The sequence below is a fragment of the Triturus cristatus genome, chromosome 11 (genome assembly GCF_964204655.1).
Source record: "Triturus cristatus chromosome 11, aTriCri1.1, whole genome shotgun sequence".
Lineage (NCBI taxonomy): Eukaryota > Metazoa > Chordata > Amphibia > Caudata > Salamandridae > Triturus > Triturus cristatus.
In genome coordinates, this window is record NC_140594.1 from 670432429 (window position 1) to 670449679 (window position 17251).

At 42.0% G+C, this 17251-nt stretch overlaps 1 protein-coding gene across 1 annotated transcript in view; it reads right to left on the bottom strand.

Moving 5' to 3' along the window:
- Positions 1-16188, bottom strand: part of FARSB (phenylalanyl-tRNA synthetase subunit beta) — a 267705-nt gene extending 251517 nt beyond the window's left edge. The window contains exon 1 of the mRNA XM_085634265.1: positions 16033-16188. Within this exon, the coding sequence (XP_085490391.1) occupies positions 16033-16090 (58 nt within the window). The 5' untranslated portion in view covers positions 16091-16188. The remainder of the gene's footprint in view (positions 1-16032) is intronic.
- Between the last annotated feature and the right edge of the window lie 1063 nt (positions 16189-17251).

Here is a 17251-nt window from a genome sequence, read left to right on the forward strand (position 1 = left end):
GAACTATAACAAGGTATCGTATACCTACTTAAATTTCAAAAAATACGACCTCCTGCTCACGCAACGTGCAGATTTTTGATATATACTCTCCTTTCTTTTCCAACAGTTTACCCCTGACGAAGGGACCACAAATGTCCCGAAATGCATTGGGTGTTTGAAAAGTTACGCAGATAGTTACTTGTGTCTATTACTGCATAAATGCATACACATTGAAGAATCATGTATTTTGTGTAAATTCATGTGAAAAATTGAATATGATTATTGTTTATTTTGATGCAAAATGAATTAAATGTTTGAAAAATCTCAGAGCTGTGCATATTGCAGTCCTAGTAAATTTCATACTAGGCCACCCCCTTTCCTACTGGAGCAGGGACACAGCTGGTGTGCATATGGCTGACTCAGTCCAGAATGGCACACTGGAGTAGAAACAATAAACTGTAATGCTGCCCTGAGCGATTGCATTAAAATAAATTCATTCAAGAATTTCTTCCATCACTTTGTTACCAATTGCTGCATACACGGGACCTCTTTCACAAAGTTACCTGCATCTGCAAGTCTGATTTTTTTTTTTAGGAGTGTGAAGTCAGTTTAGCAATTGTAAAAAAGATTTACTTAGGCAGGTTTCAGGGTGAGAAAATCTCTAGTGGGTGTGGAGTAGACATTCTCAGGAGGGAAATCCCTGGAAGTTTGTGAACATGTCTGAATATTCACAATTCCTCTTTGCGAGGAAAGTGTTTTTTATATGGTTTGGTTGTGCGCCCTCACAGTTTAATAAACTCAATACCTGTACTGGGTCGAGTCAGATTCATTTGAAAAACCTTAGCTCAACCCTGAGTAGATGTAGCTGTGAGGAGTCAGGCTTTATCAATGGAACAAGTGTGAAGCATTAAGAAGTACCATAACTGTTGAATGTGAAAGAAACAAGACTCAGTAAAACATCTGTCAACAATTTATAATAATAGGTTGAATTTTTATCTTTAAATGGACACCTCAATGACAATAATCCACTGGAGGGTTCCAGAGATATGAATTTTCAAAGGCACAATAGATCACTGCTTCTTCACGTAGCACAATAAATCATTGCAATGAACACCACTAGTGGTAAAAATTGTAAAACTTTTATAAAAGGTGAAAACTACTACTGCGGCCAGGTTTGAGGAACAAACTCCAGCAGGAAGTTAGTCACAAGGACCAAAGAGGTTAAGTTAAACAGTTATCGCACAGTCAAAGTAGTCTCTAGTCCAGATCCAGGCTCTATTGATGAAACACCATCGATTTTAATGGAGTGGTCCTGATGTAAGGGATACAGGACACAAGGATGCTGATCCAGTAACAGGGTTCTTCCTGAAGCAACTCCTTGGTCAACAAACACAGTAGGTCGACTACGGCAACAGGGATTGATATCCCTTGAAGTGCAGGTGAAGTCAAGCTAAAACCCAGTTGCCACTAGACTACTGTTACAGCAAAACCAGTGGTTCTCTTTAACTGGCAGTAACTTTCTTGCTGGGTGACCAAGCTGCACTCCGACGACTCTCCAAGGTTCTGCAGACTCAGATACAACTTTTGAGGGTCAGGGCTCGGTCCCCTAGGCTGCCCCGCGGCAGTCAGGTATTTACAGCTACAACCCCACCAAGGCAGCCTTCTTCAGCTTTTGAGGCCCTGAAGCTGTAACAGGAAGTCAGCCAATTGACTTGGGAGTCACTTCTGTCTGGGGCATGGGACAACTTTTCCTCGAGCAGGGCACCACAGGCACAGTCATGTCACATCCTATTTGGCCTTCCTGCCAGAGAGAGCGCACGCCTCTTCCAATGGCGGGCCCTTTGTGCTCCTTCACGAGAATCGGTCACCCCTCCTCCCAGGAGGGCAGAAGGCTGTCTCGTGGCCAGCAAATGTAAGCAGTCCTGGAAAACTTTAGGCCACAAAGCAGCTACTTACTAAAGTTGCAATTTGTGCAAAAGTTACATTAAATTCGACTTGAGCATCACACAGGGTTTAATGCAAAAAATATTTTCATATTTTGAAGTATCATATTTTGTAGTCCCATTCAGAAGTTAGCACCGCTGAGAGGTCAGTGTGTAACTCTGTGCTCGCCTATGGAGCTACTAGCTTTTCTACAGTAAAAAAAGACAATATTGGGTAATTACTATCAGGACATATAAAATCACATGTACCACTTTTACTATGCAGGACCCTGCCTTAGGGCTCATTAGGCCTGGCTTAGTGGGTGACATGTATATTAAAAAGGTTTGGACTTTGCTATTACCTTAAACGGCAAAGTCGAGCTAGTAGTTTAAACCTGCTCTACCAGCCTGCAGTGGCTGGCTGGGAGACATGCTTTACTTTGTGATACTCGCGGTGGCACAATAAGTGCGGCAGGTATCAAAAGACGCTTTAACTTACAGGCCCTGTGTAACCATCGCACAATATACTAGGGACTTATAAGTAAGTTAACATATGCCAATTGGGTATAAGTCAATTAAACATACACTTTAAGAGTTAGAGCACATTCACTGAGGCCTGGTCGGAAGGGCCCAGTGCTTCACAAAGTCATTACACCAGTACCTTATGGTCAAAAAGTGGGGGTAAACTTGCAAAAAGCCATTTTCTCATACACTTCTAATCCCTTCCCAGTTTGAAATGGCTGGAAATAAACTCCTGTCTAAGTGCAGTAGTATGTCTCTTTTGAGTGTGGCAAAGCAAATGGAAAATCACTCAAAACTGTTGCCATGTTTAACCAAAGGAAAAAAATAGCAGGTGACTTTGCACTTGCTTTGTTTTTTATTATGTGAAAATATACACATGTATATTTGAGGATGCAGAAGAGATAGTCACATAATTTCTTCAGACTAATGGCTGAAAAGCTGAGACTGGCGCAGATGTCAAGCAGTAACCTGGAAAGATTTTGTGAATCTCAAACAATGCACCCAGAGAATAATTGCCAGAGATAGTGATGCCCCCTCTGTGAAGACTCCACTGGCCTTGGACACACCTACTCATGTGCTGTTCTGTCCTGAATATCAGACCAATCGGGTCACTGTGGTCTTCAGGATGGTGATGCCTGCTATGCTCTGTTCTAGCATCTTTGGGTGGCTTCTTTAGAGCACAGCTTCCCCAAGGAAGTCTTGGGGACCCTTCAGACAACATGTGAGAACTCTGTGTTAAGCTCAGTGCAAGTGGTGTACCCGGCAGGTGGAGGTGGCACAGAAGACTGGACGTAACAAGACCAGAAGGACTGAGGCAGACTGGGAGGACAACGGGACACCTGCATTCTATGTGCGGGAGGCCTATACCCATGGTCCCACTGTGACAGGATGCCACTGAAAAGAAATGACAACCAACCAAGGAAAATACTGACTTTCTCCCACACTCCTCAATGCCTAGGGCTACACAGAAAGCCTATTTGGTAGGCACCAAGTGCAATTTGGGTTGCTTTTACCCAAGGGGAGTTACCTATTATGGCTAGTCGGGGAGCTTCAAAGTGTCTCTTACTGTAATTAGGAGAAGGTGCCCTTGATCAAGTGAGCACTTTGCAAAACAGACAACACAGAAGCCAACACTGATCACCACATGGGCAAACTGAACTGCAGTATGAAGGTGATGTAAAAGCTATAAGAGCAGAGCCCAAAGTTGCCAGACAATCAAAGAATGTGGCTACTCCTCAACCATGCCCCATGAAAAGTTGAGCAAACAGAATACGGAGGCAAACTCTGCTCTGGTACGGTACAGACCCTGGAGCTATGCGCCTCACCCAAGACTTGGGACGTCTTTCTTAACTCTGTAGTATTTGAGGACATAGATAATGCAGGTATCTGTGTTGTGGAAGCAATGCACCTGCCCACCAAGGGTCCTCATGACTAGGGGGTGACACTGGACACCTATGTTGCAGTATTAAGGAACTAGGGAAAATAATAACGGATAGCAAGGGAGACAGCTGGTAACAAAGTCTCTTTGATGGCCAATTCAAAGGTCCACTTTGTCTCAGACCAGAATCATATGACTATAGTGAGGAATCAGGACAGACAATGCAGAAATCTGTGCAGTGGAAGCTTAAATCTGAGAGTGAGAAAAACAATTCTATTAACCCAACCTGAGGCAGCAAAGGAATTGTGCAATTCAAGTCACAAGAGTGGCATAGATGACAGAGGAGATCAGCTAAATGGTGGAACTGAAAAGCACTTACTGCATACCTGTTTATATGCTACCTGGAAGATGATTAAAGTGTGCATTATACTGTTTTAGACTCAATAGGCATGTAATGCTGTGGAGGTTTACCTTCCCCTCGCTCACCCAACTGGATGAATGCTCAATAAGGTGAGTTACGGTTCAAGTATGACATAAAAGGAAGTTAAAATGAAAATGCCAGATCTACAGCAATGGGTTACTTTAGGCATATTTTCTCTTACAGGTAGATTATTCTGACACGTACAATGTTGTACAGTGTTACTACTTGATGATTTAATTAAATGATTAAAAAAAAAAAGAAGAACAGAGAAAGTTTGCCAAGGGTCACATATCAGATGTGACACAGCATATATTTTTACCCCACAGTGTAGCGGGTTATCTATGTATATTTTTCTGTTTTATTATCGGTCTTGGTAGGGTTTGTGCGTATATCTGCCAGCCAGAAGTATGCTTTAACTGCTCAGAAACCTTCCCTAACACTTCGTTCTTCTCTTGATTTTCGCTGTAAATGATGCTACTATACTGCAGTTGCCAGGCTAAAATTTCCAGGTTGAGACTCAAAGATCAAGGTACATATACGTGTTAATCGAACACCTGCTATTCACAGGAGTTGCAAGCAGCAAACTTAAAAAACAAACCTCAGTATAATTCTTCATTCTTTGAGCTCGTTAGATATGTTAAACGCTAAAGTAACAAGCTGAACATTAAGCATCACTCTTGAACTAACTAAAAGGCTTCATGCAAACAGATCAATCTCTTAACTGAAATCCTAATGTATAAGTGGAAAAAACATCACTGATCGGATTATCTTTTTTAAAAGTCAAAAATATTAAAATATACTGACAACCGTGTTGTTCACAGGGTTTCCAGCAACACAATGTTTACAAACATAGGAGCTCATACACAAAAAGATAAGTCAAGTTATCTTTAAGGCTTTTTTCTTTGTACTTTGCATTTTACATCAGAACTATAAACTTGAGAATCACCCAGTGTATTCCCAGGCAAATCAGCAAAGAACAGGAGTCAGAACAATCCCAATATATATACACATTTATGCTGTCCCACTTGTTCTTATTGCTACAGGACTCTCCTGTTTCATTCAGGCCGGTTACAACTGATCACTCTCCAGAGTCCTTGGAGGTTCCAGCCTGGGACTGTGTTAATCTACCCTTTGGTTAAGCTACTCACACCTATGTTCATAGGTCATATTGCACAATTCAGAAGCTAGTATGACTCACTTCGTGGGAACTACGCTTGCATCGTGCACTACTATCTATTGGAACCTTGGTATGGCCTGGACACCTGTTTTTTTCCTTATTTGCCTATCTAAAACACAGGTAATACACTGGCTGATTCTCATGTTTGGTTGGCCAATTGACACAAACTGTGTAGTATTTTGCTTTTATCATGTATCATATTCATGTAGAACATATATGTTTATATAATTGCAGGTACCATCCATTTCCTTTAGGTGGCTTTCCTAAACAAGGTGCTCCTGTGCCGAAACACGCATAGATGATTGAAGATAACCATGTGTTAAGCCACAAAATTTATGGCACGACACGGAGGCCATATTATGCAAATCTCCTTTATTGCCACAGCTCAGCAGCAACAATTGGAGAACATAGAACTTCAATGAACATTCTAAATAAGTATAAAGTCCCTTGGTGAGCAGCCATCTTCCTTTCTTTGTTGCTGCTGCTCAGAAAGATAAGTACTATTCCCCAGTTATCGCTTGATAAGAGTTATCATTTGTTATACTTGTATGTACTTGTTATATATACACAATACTGACACCTATATCTACCTAGTTAAAGGTATTTTTCTCAAGCTAATACTTAGTAACATTTTATATGTACGATTACCTTTGTGACTGCTTTGTCTTTCCTAACTTAATCTCTTGTTAAAACTCAACTTTACCTTTATTATTTTCAGACTTTTACTGTCTTTTTCCCCCTCCGGTTTTACTTTGAACCGGATTAGGCTTGTCAATTTCACTGTATACTTTTAAAACACTTGTCAATTTCAGTTCAGTTCATAAACTTTATTTCGGCCACTAGGGCCATAAAAGCAACAATGAATTACAAACAATATTAATAATAAAATTATCACATCAAGAACAGATCTCAAACTTAAGCCACCAAAATCAGGTAAAAATAATAAAGTTAAATTAATCAAATAATTAACAGTTGGTGGAAAATGTCCTGCGTTGCAACCATATAGCGTTTAGAAAGCGTGAGACTGCGAAAACAATTGGGGGATGGGTGTCATATTTCAAAACTCGCAGGGCTTTTTCACACTCTCTAAAACCAAGGTTATTGCAAATAGGTTTTACCCAGCGTTTTCTGTGCAAGTCATACGTTGGGCAAAAGAAAAACACATGATTTTCATCCTCCAATATGTAGCCACAAGCAGGACATGAAGTATTTTTGTATTGGAATCCCATCTGGAAGTGAAGGACCTGAGCGGTAAAGTTCCCATTCTTAGTTGGAGATACAGCTTCCTAGCAACTGGGGGGAAAATCAAATCCAGGAATAACTCCCTCCCATAATTTGGTTTAATCTGTAGGAACTGAGCAGTCAGCCTACCTATATTTGAATTCATGTCTAAACATGATAGGAAGAAGTATCTGAATTGTTCGACCAAGTTGCTTTTGGAAACAGCCAAACAAGAACTTTCTGGAGTGTCCCAAAGTTCCTAGAAACCAATCTTGGCACAGGTGTCCCTAACATACATTAGCCAAGGGATGTTCAGATTTTTAATTGTAGGCCAGACCCCCATGAATTCATTTCTATAAGATTCCAAGTCCGGGTTGGACCAGAGTCTCTTCCAGTAGTAGACGGGCCACACAGCCACCACCTCTTCCATAGGGAGCAGACCCAAATCGAACCTAATGGGGACCAACGGGGAACTGGATGGTAAACTCAACAAATTCCTAATAAAGGTATTTTCAACCCTCGATAAGCTGTCAGTTTTAGAATGGCCCCAAAGTTCCGCTCCATAGGTTGTAGCAGCTCTAGCCTGCGATTTAAAAATTTCTATCACTGGCGCCGCTGGTTTAAAAGCCGAATCTTTGAACAATCTGGCCATGCCTCCTGTAGTTTGGGTCAGCTTTAGAGTGGAATTATCAACTTGACCTCCCCATCCCAGGTCTTCTTGGAGTATAATCCCCAAATATCCAAACGTTTTTACCCGTTCGAGGGGGATACCATTTAGTACTGGGTTTGGGCAAGTGTGTTTAGGAGGGTTGAGGATCATAAATTTCATTTTGGCTAGATTGATCTCAAGACCCCTATCTCTGCAGAAGTCTACAAAACCATCTAGAATGCGCTGGATTCCCATGGGGGTACGTGACAGTAGCAAGGTATCATCAGCAAACATTAGGGCTGGTACCTTGCCCGTGGCTAACAATTTCACTGTGTACTTTTAAAACGCTTACGTGCGCACATACCGATCTCTGACGGCGCACCTCTCCCCGCACACCTGGGCTTACTTAAAACCAAATCACGGGACACTTCCTCGGAGCTTCCCGCGTTACGAAGACTTTACGAAGAGTTTTCTTCTCCCTGGCCCCCTCGACGCGTTACTCGCGCTCGAGGTGAGCCGGGTTAGGAATTAAAGGAAAATACCTTAGGGGCCAACCATGCACGCTACTACGTGCGTGGAGGCCATTTTGTGAGTTTGGGCATAACTTCCTATACTCAATGAGCCCTCCATCTTAGATAATTGGGACCGAGCAGCCGTCCTGTGTATACTTTTGACAGTTTTCAATCAACTGTCTACCAATCAGCTGTTACATGCTCCTTTCACCGGTATCAAACATTTCTTTCAATTACTCTTTTTATAGTGGTTCCACTACTCTAATACTTTGCCTTTTTCCCTTACCGAGTGAATTAATACTATTACTCCAATAATTACCTTTTAACCCATTAGTATTAACTAATTTAATTAAAATGTCTGCACCTCTAGTTAATATTGAAGGCCAACTGGAAGAATTAGTAACTACGGCTCTGGAGAAGGTGCTTGGATCTATTGATGATATCATAAATAAAAAATTAGAGTCTCTGTCTCAAAAGACCTCCCCACGCCCTTCCACTAGCAACCAACAGACCGGAGCAATTAAGGCTCCAAAGAAGAGGGCACTTGGAGACAAAGAGCAAAAAGGCTCAAAGAAAGCCAAGACCTCCGCCCCTCCTTCAAGCTCTCAAGGCGGTGACAAGTCTGGTGTCTCGGGCACCCCATACGGGCAGGAACAAGGCCCTGAGCTCCCTATTGATGCCAATAGGGACGACAGTTCTGACCCTGAAATCGACCTATCCTGCTCCTCTGGCTTTAACACTGATGTGGAAGAGGCACAACCAAGGGGAAGCTCAGAAGAGGTTTCCAAGACCTCAGAACCTAATATGGGACTCTTGAACCCATTTGGAGATCTTATGTTTGACCCATTATTAATTAAGCACCCCGTGTCCCCAGAATGGACCCCTTCCCAACATGTGGCAGACTACCTCTCCTTCTGGTTGAGAAAAGAAATCCCAAAGGAGGTGAGGTCCAGACTCCGTTCTGAATGCCCGAGACCCTCCCTTCCAAATAAAGTAGCCGCAACCCCAGAGTTGGACCCCAAGGTAGTAGCCTTCATAGCAAAAACCTCCAGTGATCCAAAGAAGGGCATGGATAAAGGCTTAAAATCCTGTTAGGATCGCCTTCTTGACACCATAGGCCCCCTTACAAATTGTTTTGAAATGGCTGAATCAGCCTATCTGGGAGACTCCCCAATTTACCCTAAAGAACTCAGGGAGTGGGTCCAAAGGGCTATATGCATTATCGGTAATGCTAACACGGCTATCTCTACAGAGAGGAGAATAGGGGTGTTGTTAAAGATCGACCCCAAACTAATCGAACTAGCCAAGAATGATGGAGGGCCAAACTCACAAGGTTTCCTCTTTGGTGAGGATTTTATTAAAGACATGGCCAAATACGTTGACGCTTTTAGTTCAATACAAAAGTCCCAAAAGGAAATTAAAAAAGTGTTTCAAGATCGGGTTTTTACCCGGGCCAGGAGAATACGGGGTCGTTTCCCTGGCCGAGGAAACTCAAACGCAAGACCCTTCATGGCGGCGGAAGATTTAACAACAACTACGGCGGATCTCAACAATTCTACAGTCAGAGACAGAGGAACCGCGGACGTCCCTTCAGAGGCAAGCGAAGACAACGTTCCTTTTCATCAGGTAGGAACTTCGACAGACCTTTTAGAAAACCCTCCAAAGGAGGGAGGGAGATTACTTCAATTCGCTGGGAATTGGAATTTGGTAACCAAGGATTGTTGGGTTCTGGATACGGTGAAAGGGTACAAAATAGACTTCATCGGTATTCCCTTCCAAACAAAACACCCTTGAGAGATTACCTTCTCTGCCAAAGACAAACTCCTGGTCTCTCAAGAGGTACAGGACTTATTAAAGAATGGTGCAATTGTCAAGAGCACTCACTTAGGTTTCCTCAGCAATATTTTTCTCGTAGAAAAGAAAAACAAGTATCAAAGGCCAGTCAAAGTTAAAAGAGTTAAATCAATTGGTAGTCTACCAACACTTCAAAATGGAAGGGATACATCACCTAAGGGACATTTTAAGAAAAGGGGACTGGTTAGCGAGACTGAACCTAAAAGATGCTTATCCGACAATCCCTATCTGGGAACCCCACCAGAAGTTTCTCCAATTCACTTGGGAGGGACAACTGTACCAGTTTTGCAGCCTCCCTTTCGGTCTATCATCTGCCCCTTGATGCTTCACCAAGGTACTCCGACCCGTCACTGCTTGGCTCAGACAAAGGGGAGTGAGGCTGATCATATACCTTGACGATATCCTCATAATGGCTCAATCAAAAGAGACCGTTTCACTCCACACGGATCTCACAATACATCTTTTGGAACACCTAGGCTTCATTATAAACATAAAAAAATACTGCTTAATTCCATCTCAACAAACCCAGTTTTTGGGTTTCTTGGTAGACACTGTGAAGACAAAGCTGAGATTACCGGGCGACAAAGTAAGGAAAGTGAGGAAAGAACTCAGAAAGTTACTTGCACTAAAGACCTTTCCCTTAACTTAAGAGTCCGAGCAAGGATCCTGGGCCTACTTTCGTCCACAATTCAAGCAATTTTCCCAGGTCCATTACACTATCGAGCACTTCAGAGATTGAAGGCAGAATCTCTGAGATCGAACCAATCTTACTCCCAACTGATTTCCTTAGATCAGCAATCAAGAACCAAACTCCTTTGGTGGTTAAAGAAAGTAGAAGCATGGAATGGGAAAGCCATTTTTGGGGAGGAACCGGATCTAATAATAATAGAATCAGACACGAGTTTGAAAGGATGGGGAGCGAGATGTGGGAACTCATCAACAGGGGATCGTTGGACTCCTCAAGAGAAGAAGTTGCATATCAATTGCTTAGAATTACTAGCAGGTTAATTTGCGATTTGTTGTTTCACCCAGAAATCAATGAAATGCTGTGTAACGTTACGAATGGACAATGTGTCCGCAGTACGATATGTCAACAAACTAGGGGGTCCTCATTCCAAGGGCCTAACAGACCTAGCAAAAGGCTTATGGAGCTACTGTTTGAGCAAAGGAATTTCAGTTATAGCGCAACACATTCCTGGGTTGAAGAATGGGGTGGCAGATTGGTACTCGAGGAATTTCAAGGACTCCAGCAACTGGAGATTGAACAGACAGGTATTCTTAGCCATCCAATCCAGATGGGGTCCCTTCAAGATAGACCTATTTGCAGACCATCTGAATACTCAACTTAAGAATTTCTTCAGTTGGATACCGGACCCTCAGGCTCAAAAGGTAGATGCTTTCCTTCAAGATTGGAGGGGCTTAGCACCTTATGCCTTCCCGCCTTTTGCAATGCTTCCTCGCCTGCTCCTTCATGCTCGACGCTACCGACAGAGCATGGTCGTAATAACTCCTCTTTGGAGATCTCAGGCATGGTTCCCAATCATACTAGAAATGAGCATAGACTTCCCTATTTTGACTCCTTCATTCAAGGAGATAGTCATAGGTCCAGAGGGAGACATCCATCCTCTTGTAGAGCAGGGTCTTCTGGTACTGACGGCATGGAAGATTTCAGGAGACAATGGCGAATCCCGGCGGTTTTGTCAAATGCTTTCAGACTCATTTCTGAGTCATGGGCATCTGGTACAAGAAAGGCTTATCGATTGGCATGGAACAAATGGGCTCGCTGGTGCCTTCAACGAGGTTATGATCCCATTTCAACTAATTTAGTCCACGTTGTTAACTATCTTTCAGAACTGTTCACATCAGGTTTATCTTATAGAACCGTTAATGTTTATAGATCTGCTATTTCAGCTGGTCATTCCTTAATTAACGGAATCTCCATTGGTCAGACTCTATTAACCAAAAGGATAATGAGAAGCATGAGAGTTTTAAACCCTCCTACTGCTAAATACACCGCCCTATGGGATGTTACCCTTGTTCTTCGAACTCTATCATCTTGGGGAGAAAATGCTTTCCTTTCTCTTAAACGCATTTCATTTAAAGTTACCGTTTTGTTATGTCTAGTATCTTTTAGAAGAACTTCAGACGTTAAGGCTTTAGATGTTTCTAGCAGGGCTTTTCAACCCGAAGGGGTTTGCTTTTACCTCAAGAAAAGAACCAAGACAATGTCTTCCTCTATCTTTTACCCCTTTTTTCCTCAGAATGAAAGACTTTGCGTGGTTAAGTGTTTGAAAGAATATGAGAAAAGAACTAAAAATTTAAGAATGAATGAATCTCAATTACTAATTTCCTATAGATCCCCTCATAAAGGAGTCTCTTCTCCAACCTTAGCAAGATGGGTAAAGGATGTCATGCATGAAAGTGGTGTAGACATATCTATTTTTGGTGCTCAATTCCTTAGAGGTGCCTCGGCTTCAAAGGCCTTATTTCTGGCAGGTAGACTACAAGATATCCTTAGGGCAACAGACTGGTTGAATGATAGTATGTTTGTTTAAGGCTTGTTATTTCAGAACAATCCCTAATGTGATTGATAATGTTCTTAATGCCCTTTAAACTTGCATAATATGGCCTCCGTGTCGTGTCATAAAATCTAGATTTTCCACAGCCTGCTGCGCAGAAAATCTGGATTTTATTAATGACACAGAGGCTAATATTATCCCTCCTCTTTGAACTTAAACCCTCCCTATTGTGTATGTGATATTACAATAAGATACTATGATATTTTATTCTTTTTCTTTCAGAATAAGAATTTCTCTTTCCTTCGGACCACATTGTGGAAAATTATCTCCAGTTTTTATTCCTGTTTCTTCTGCACACTGACCTTTCTTCGCAGTTTAACAAAGAAGGAAGATGGCTGCTCACCAAGAGACTTTATACTTATTTAGAATGTTCATTGAAGTTCTATGTTCTTCAATTGTTGCTGCTGAGCTGTGGCAATAAAGGAGATTTGCATAATATTAGCCTTCATGTCATTAATAAAATCCAGATTTTCTGCCCAGCAGGCTGTGAAAAATCTAAATTATCTTTCAAAACGGAATATAATTGTATCCAATGCCCAGAAGCACCAGATGTTGAGGTGCACTTTCAAATAATTGTTTTTTTGTGTACCTTGCTTTTACAGGTTGAATGAGATTAGTGTGATTGTAGATGTGAATGCAGTGTGGATGTGAAATTATGAGATCGTATCTTGTTTCTTTGGAATTATCATTATATCTCTATTGAATTCTGAATAAACATTATTGGTTAATTGATATCTATTCTCTAGGATAATTCTTCTGTTGCCCTCTTTCACTACGCAATACATGTATTTACGCAACTCTGGTCCATATTAATACATGAGAGTTGCCTTAGGTTTCTGTTCACTAATTTTAACAAATGTCATTCAATGCGGTGATAATTTTCAATGTGTAAAACAAATAATGAAAAAATCTTTTTTCATTTTGAAAGCATTTTAATATATTTTTACATAACACTTGCTGTGATATTTGTATTATGAAGGTAGGGATAGCTTGAGTCATGATGTGTCTCTTAATTGTCAAGCAAGGCCCTGGCTCGTGTCTCTGCAAGAATTTGATGGCTTGTCCCCTTGAACCCAAAGGCTTACTAAAAGATTTACTATTTGTGCAAGATTTCATCACAGAAGTCACACAAATTGGCACAAACTGTTAATTTGGGATTTGACATCCAGAGCAAAACTATCTGCATTGGAAAGTAACCCCAAAGTAACACAAAGTAGAGCTATCACTTGTTTGTGTCCGTGGGGTGTCCCATGTGTGGTACATAGGCGTTCCCATACAACCCCCCAAAGGTTTTGATAAAACGTCTTATTTATTAGACATGGTAGCTGGAGCTTTTATGCCAAAAAATAACAGCTCTTTGTGGCAGGCATCAAACAGTAGAATGCTCAATTTCTCCCAACTTTTCCAACATTGTATACGTGCAAAACTATATAGCACACATCCAATGTGGGCAAAATGTTAAACTATGTCTTAGCATAACAATTTATATTAGCAGGGTAAAATAGCCGCAAATAAACAAAATATTTAAAAAGCTGAAGCAGATTATTTAATAACCATTTCCTCTGCCAATCGCCTGTCAAAAGAATGAAGATTTAAATACTATCGATAAACCCGAACATGCAGCCTCCAGATCTCTTGCTCACTAACACTTTGCAGAAACCTCAAGAGTTTCTTCAAAAACAAAAAAAAGAAAAAATAACTACCTCCCACAAGACAGTCCCACAGAAAATACTGCAACCCCACACTGCTAAGGAGCCATCATGAAGGAATTCAACACACCCTCTTAAACCAAAATAAAAGACCTCTTTTTGTGCACCAAACCGGTATCACCCTTTGATCCGGCCACTCCTACAATTCTGAAACTGGCTTTGGACACTTTAACTAACCCCTGTCACTTCCTAATAGTGTAACCTTTCCCTTAAAGCAGGAATCCGTCTTTATAGCTGAAAAGCACCTCTACCACCCCTTTCTGAAAAATGCCAAAGACGATCCCATTAACCTTGCCAACTTTATGCCAATTTCCCTTCTGCCTTTTCTACCCACAATAACTGAAAAGGCTATTAACAGACAAATATCTACTTACATAGAGGCTAATCATCTGTTGGACCCTACCTAATATGGATTCAGACCAGGTCGTAGCACAGACAGTACTCCTGGCTATGACCCATGAAGTCTGTATGATATTAGATCAGGGAAGATCTGAAGCCCTGCTCCTTCTGGAACCTTCGAAGACATTTGACACTGTACCCCATCTGGTGCTAATCACTTGACTCACTAACCTAGGAATCTGTAGTAAGGATTGAGGCAGGCTTTCAGTCTTCTCTGCCCAATCAGATCCTATCATCCCGTTTAGATCTGAAAAATTATCTTCCAAATGTGGAGTATCTCAGGGTGTTTTCCTGACCCCTAATTTGTTCAATATTTACGTGACTCCCCAGCTACAATCGTAAAACCCTTTGAGATTAACCCCATATCACATGTAGAAGATATGCAAATACTTGTTTCCATCTCAAAGAACATAAAGGACACCAAGGTCAACTTTGTCAACTATATGAAAGCACACCGGATGATGGCTAATCACCTCAAACTGAACAGTGATAAGACCGAGATTTTTCTGTTGCTTAGTTGGTCATGGACCACGGAATGTGTAAAGAATCTGAAACTTCACTACTCATGCTACAAATCTATGAGTGATCACAGAAGATCAGTTATTTTAAAGAAAATCAATACTGTTGCAAGTTGGAGACTGTCCCGGGTAATTCACTATCTCGGGACAGTCCGGAAATTGGAATGGGAATTTCAAACTTTAGGCCAAAGTAGCCGAGTTGGAAAAATTCTCCAATGCAGCTGAATGGGAGATTTTTTCCAACTCAGTTACTTTGGCCTTAAGTTTGAAATTCCCATTTCAACTCCCTGCAATTCTCTCTTCATTGAGTAGACCCTATAATCTGCACTATAAATAGGCGGAGTTAAATTATGCTAATTATATGGGTTGGGCGGACCTTTGGGGCAGTGGATGTGGTAAATTGTCAAGTAAGTAATTGATAGCTGTGCTGCAAAGTGTCCCTGGAAATTGTTTTTAAATGTTGGCAACTATGTTGTTACAGACACCTGCTTTGCCTTCGTTAATGAATTAAGGAAAAAATGTTCCCCTCCTCGGCTAGACTGCTTCCAGCGCCAGAGGTAGCGATGTATACTTTATCATGCGCTTTACAAAGCAGACAAATAAATGAATCAGAGCCAAAGTATTTTACCCCACGAGACAAGATGTCTCACGTCAGCAAACTGCAAGGACAGAAATGCCTAGCAGGTGTGTGACTACCAATCTCACAGGCTTGGATTATTTAGGGGTTAAGCACTATAGATACACCACAAACAAATACACACCAATGTAGGTCCTATTGCTAATCGAGGATGATGAGCTTGAAAACAGTAAGCTAAAGGGGGTGTCCAGACATCAATGACTGGGAAAGCATGTGCCAGTAGTCCCAGCCCTACGAATGATGCAATCTCACTACAATCGGTGCATGTGTATCAACCCAGCTAACCCGGACACCACTGTTTATGTCTGGCTCCTGCCTCTAAAACACTTGAGCGGAACGAGAGCAGCGCCCCAACATGCAAGGATACCCCTGAAGCTGGCTGGAGCACTCTCTCTTTACCACACCCCAAAACACTGCGGGGAAGGGGAGGATTTCAGAGTGAGAGAGGATGATCATGGATCACTCATACGACTCACATACGCTCCTGTTGTGCCAGAAGCCCTGCCTCGCTGCCGCCTGCAAAGTGTCCCAAAAGGCACCCCTTCTCGCACTTACTGTAAGTCCGGCCGAGCGACTCAAACAGCAAGTCCCGCTTCACGCTCACAGTCGGCATGGCTGTAACAGACACGGAACCACACACCGGCTCCCTGCTCAGTGCAGACAGGAAAGGGAGTAACACGAGCAAAGCGCCGCCCAGTCAAAAATGACGTGCGCATTGAGTTCCTATTAGACATCGTTCCGCTTGTCCGCAGTACGCATGCGCAACAGAGTAGCATATCGTGTTGGAGTGTCTCCTTCTGTCAAAAATCGCTGGACAGCGGTTGCGCTCAGTGTATTTGATTCTAGTTGGGATAAAACCGATATTATATTTACAGTTCAAATAAGGGTAGCGCCGAAGTTTTTGTTAGAATGAGGCACAAATGTAGGTCATGTTTTATGGAAGGGATAGGAGGCACGATACTATCAAAGTAAGGCACAACGAAAAGAGCGAGGAGATTAAAGCAGAGTAACCCAAACATAGGATGAGCAGAACAAGCATTTGCTATGCAATAGGTCTCGCATTTACGCGAGTTTGAGCTATTGGCATTGTAAATGACAACGCCTTTCATTTATGTGTTGGTTTTTAAAACATAAATAAAAGGCATTGTCATTTACAATGCTAATAGCTTAAAGGTGTGGGACTGCCTTCTTTAAAGATAAAAGCAGGGCTTTAAGTGGACCGGTCTCACAGCGGCAGTTTTAAGGTCAAGCCTAGCTGCAGCGAGCATGCTGCGAGACTGCTGTAGTAGAGTATTGGAGAGAAGCTGCGCCCACTCTCCTCCCATATTTTTCATTGGCTTGTGTCATTGTCTTTCGTAAATGCTGTCTTCGGATTCGTCAATAGGCTTGTTAGTCCCTCCCTAGTACGGCCTTGTCTTCATTTGTAACCTCCCATGGTTACTGGCCCTTTTACTGCGGGGAATTTTTATTTAGTCTGTAAGCACTATTTACTTTATTGAGTTTCTCTTACTGCAGGCCGGACATGTGCTGATTCCGCTGAAACCGCTTGTGTTTTTTAAGCAGCACAGCCGCCTGTAGTAAACTACTTCTCTACTATTCCCCACTGTACTGCTCTGTTGGAATGTACCATGATGTCATAGAATGCCTGAGTGCCTCTCTGTGTTTAGAGTGTCAGTTGATCAACCCAGGCTGAGCTGCTAGGAGCCTGCTCCTGGTGGGGCTGCATCTATACCTTCTTTCTTATCCTACTCACCTATCCTAGAACCAAGCTACA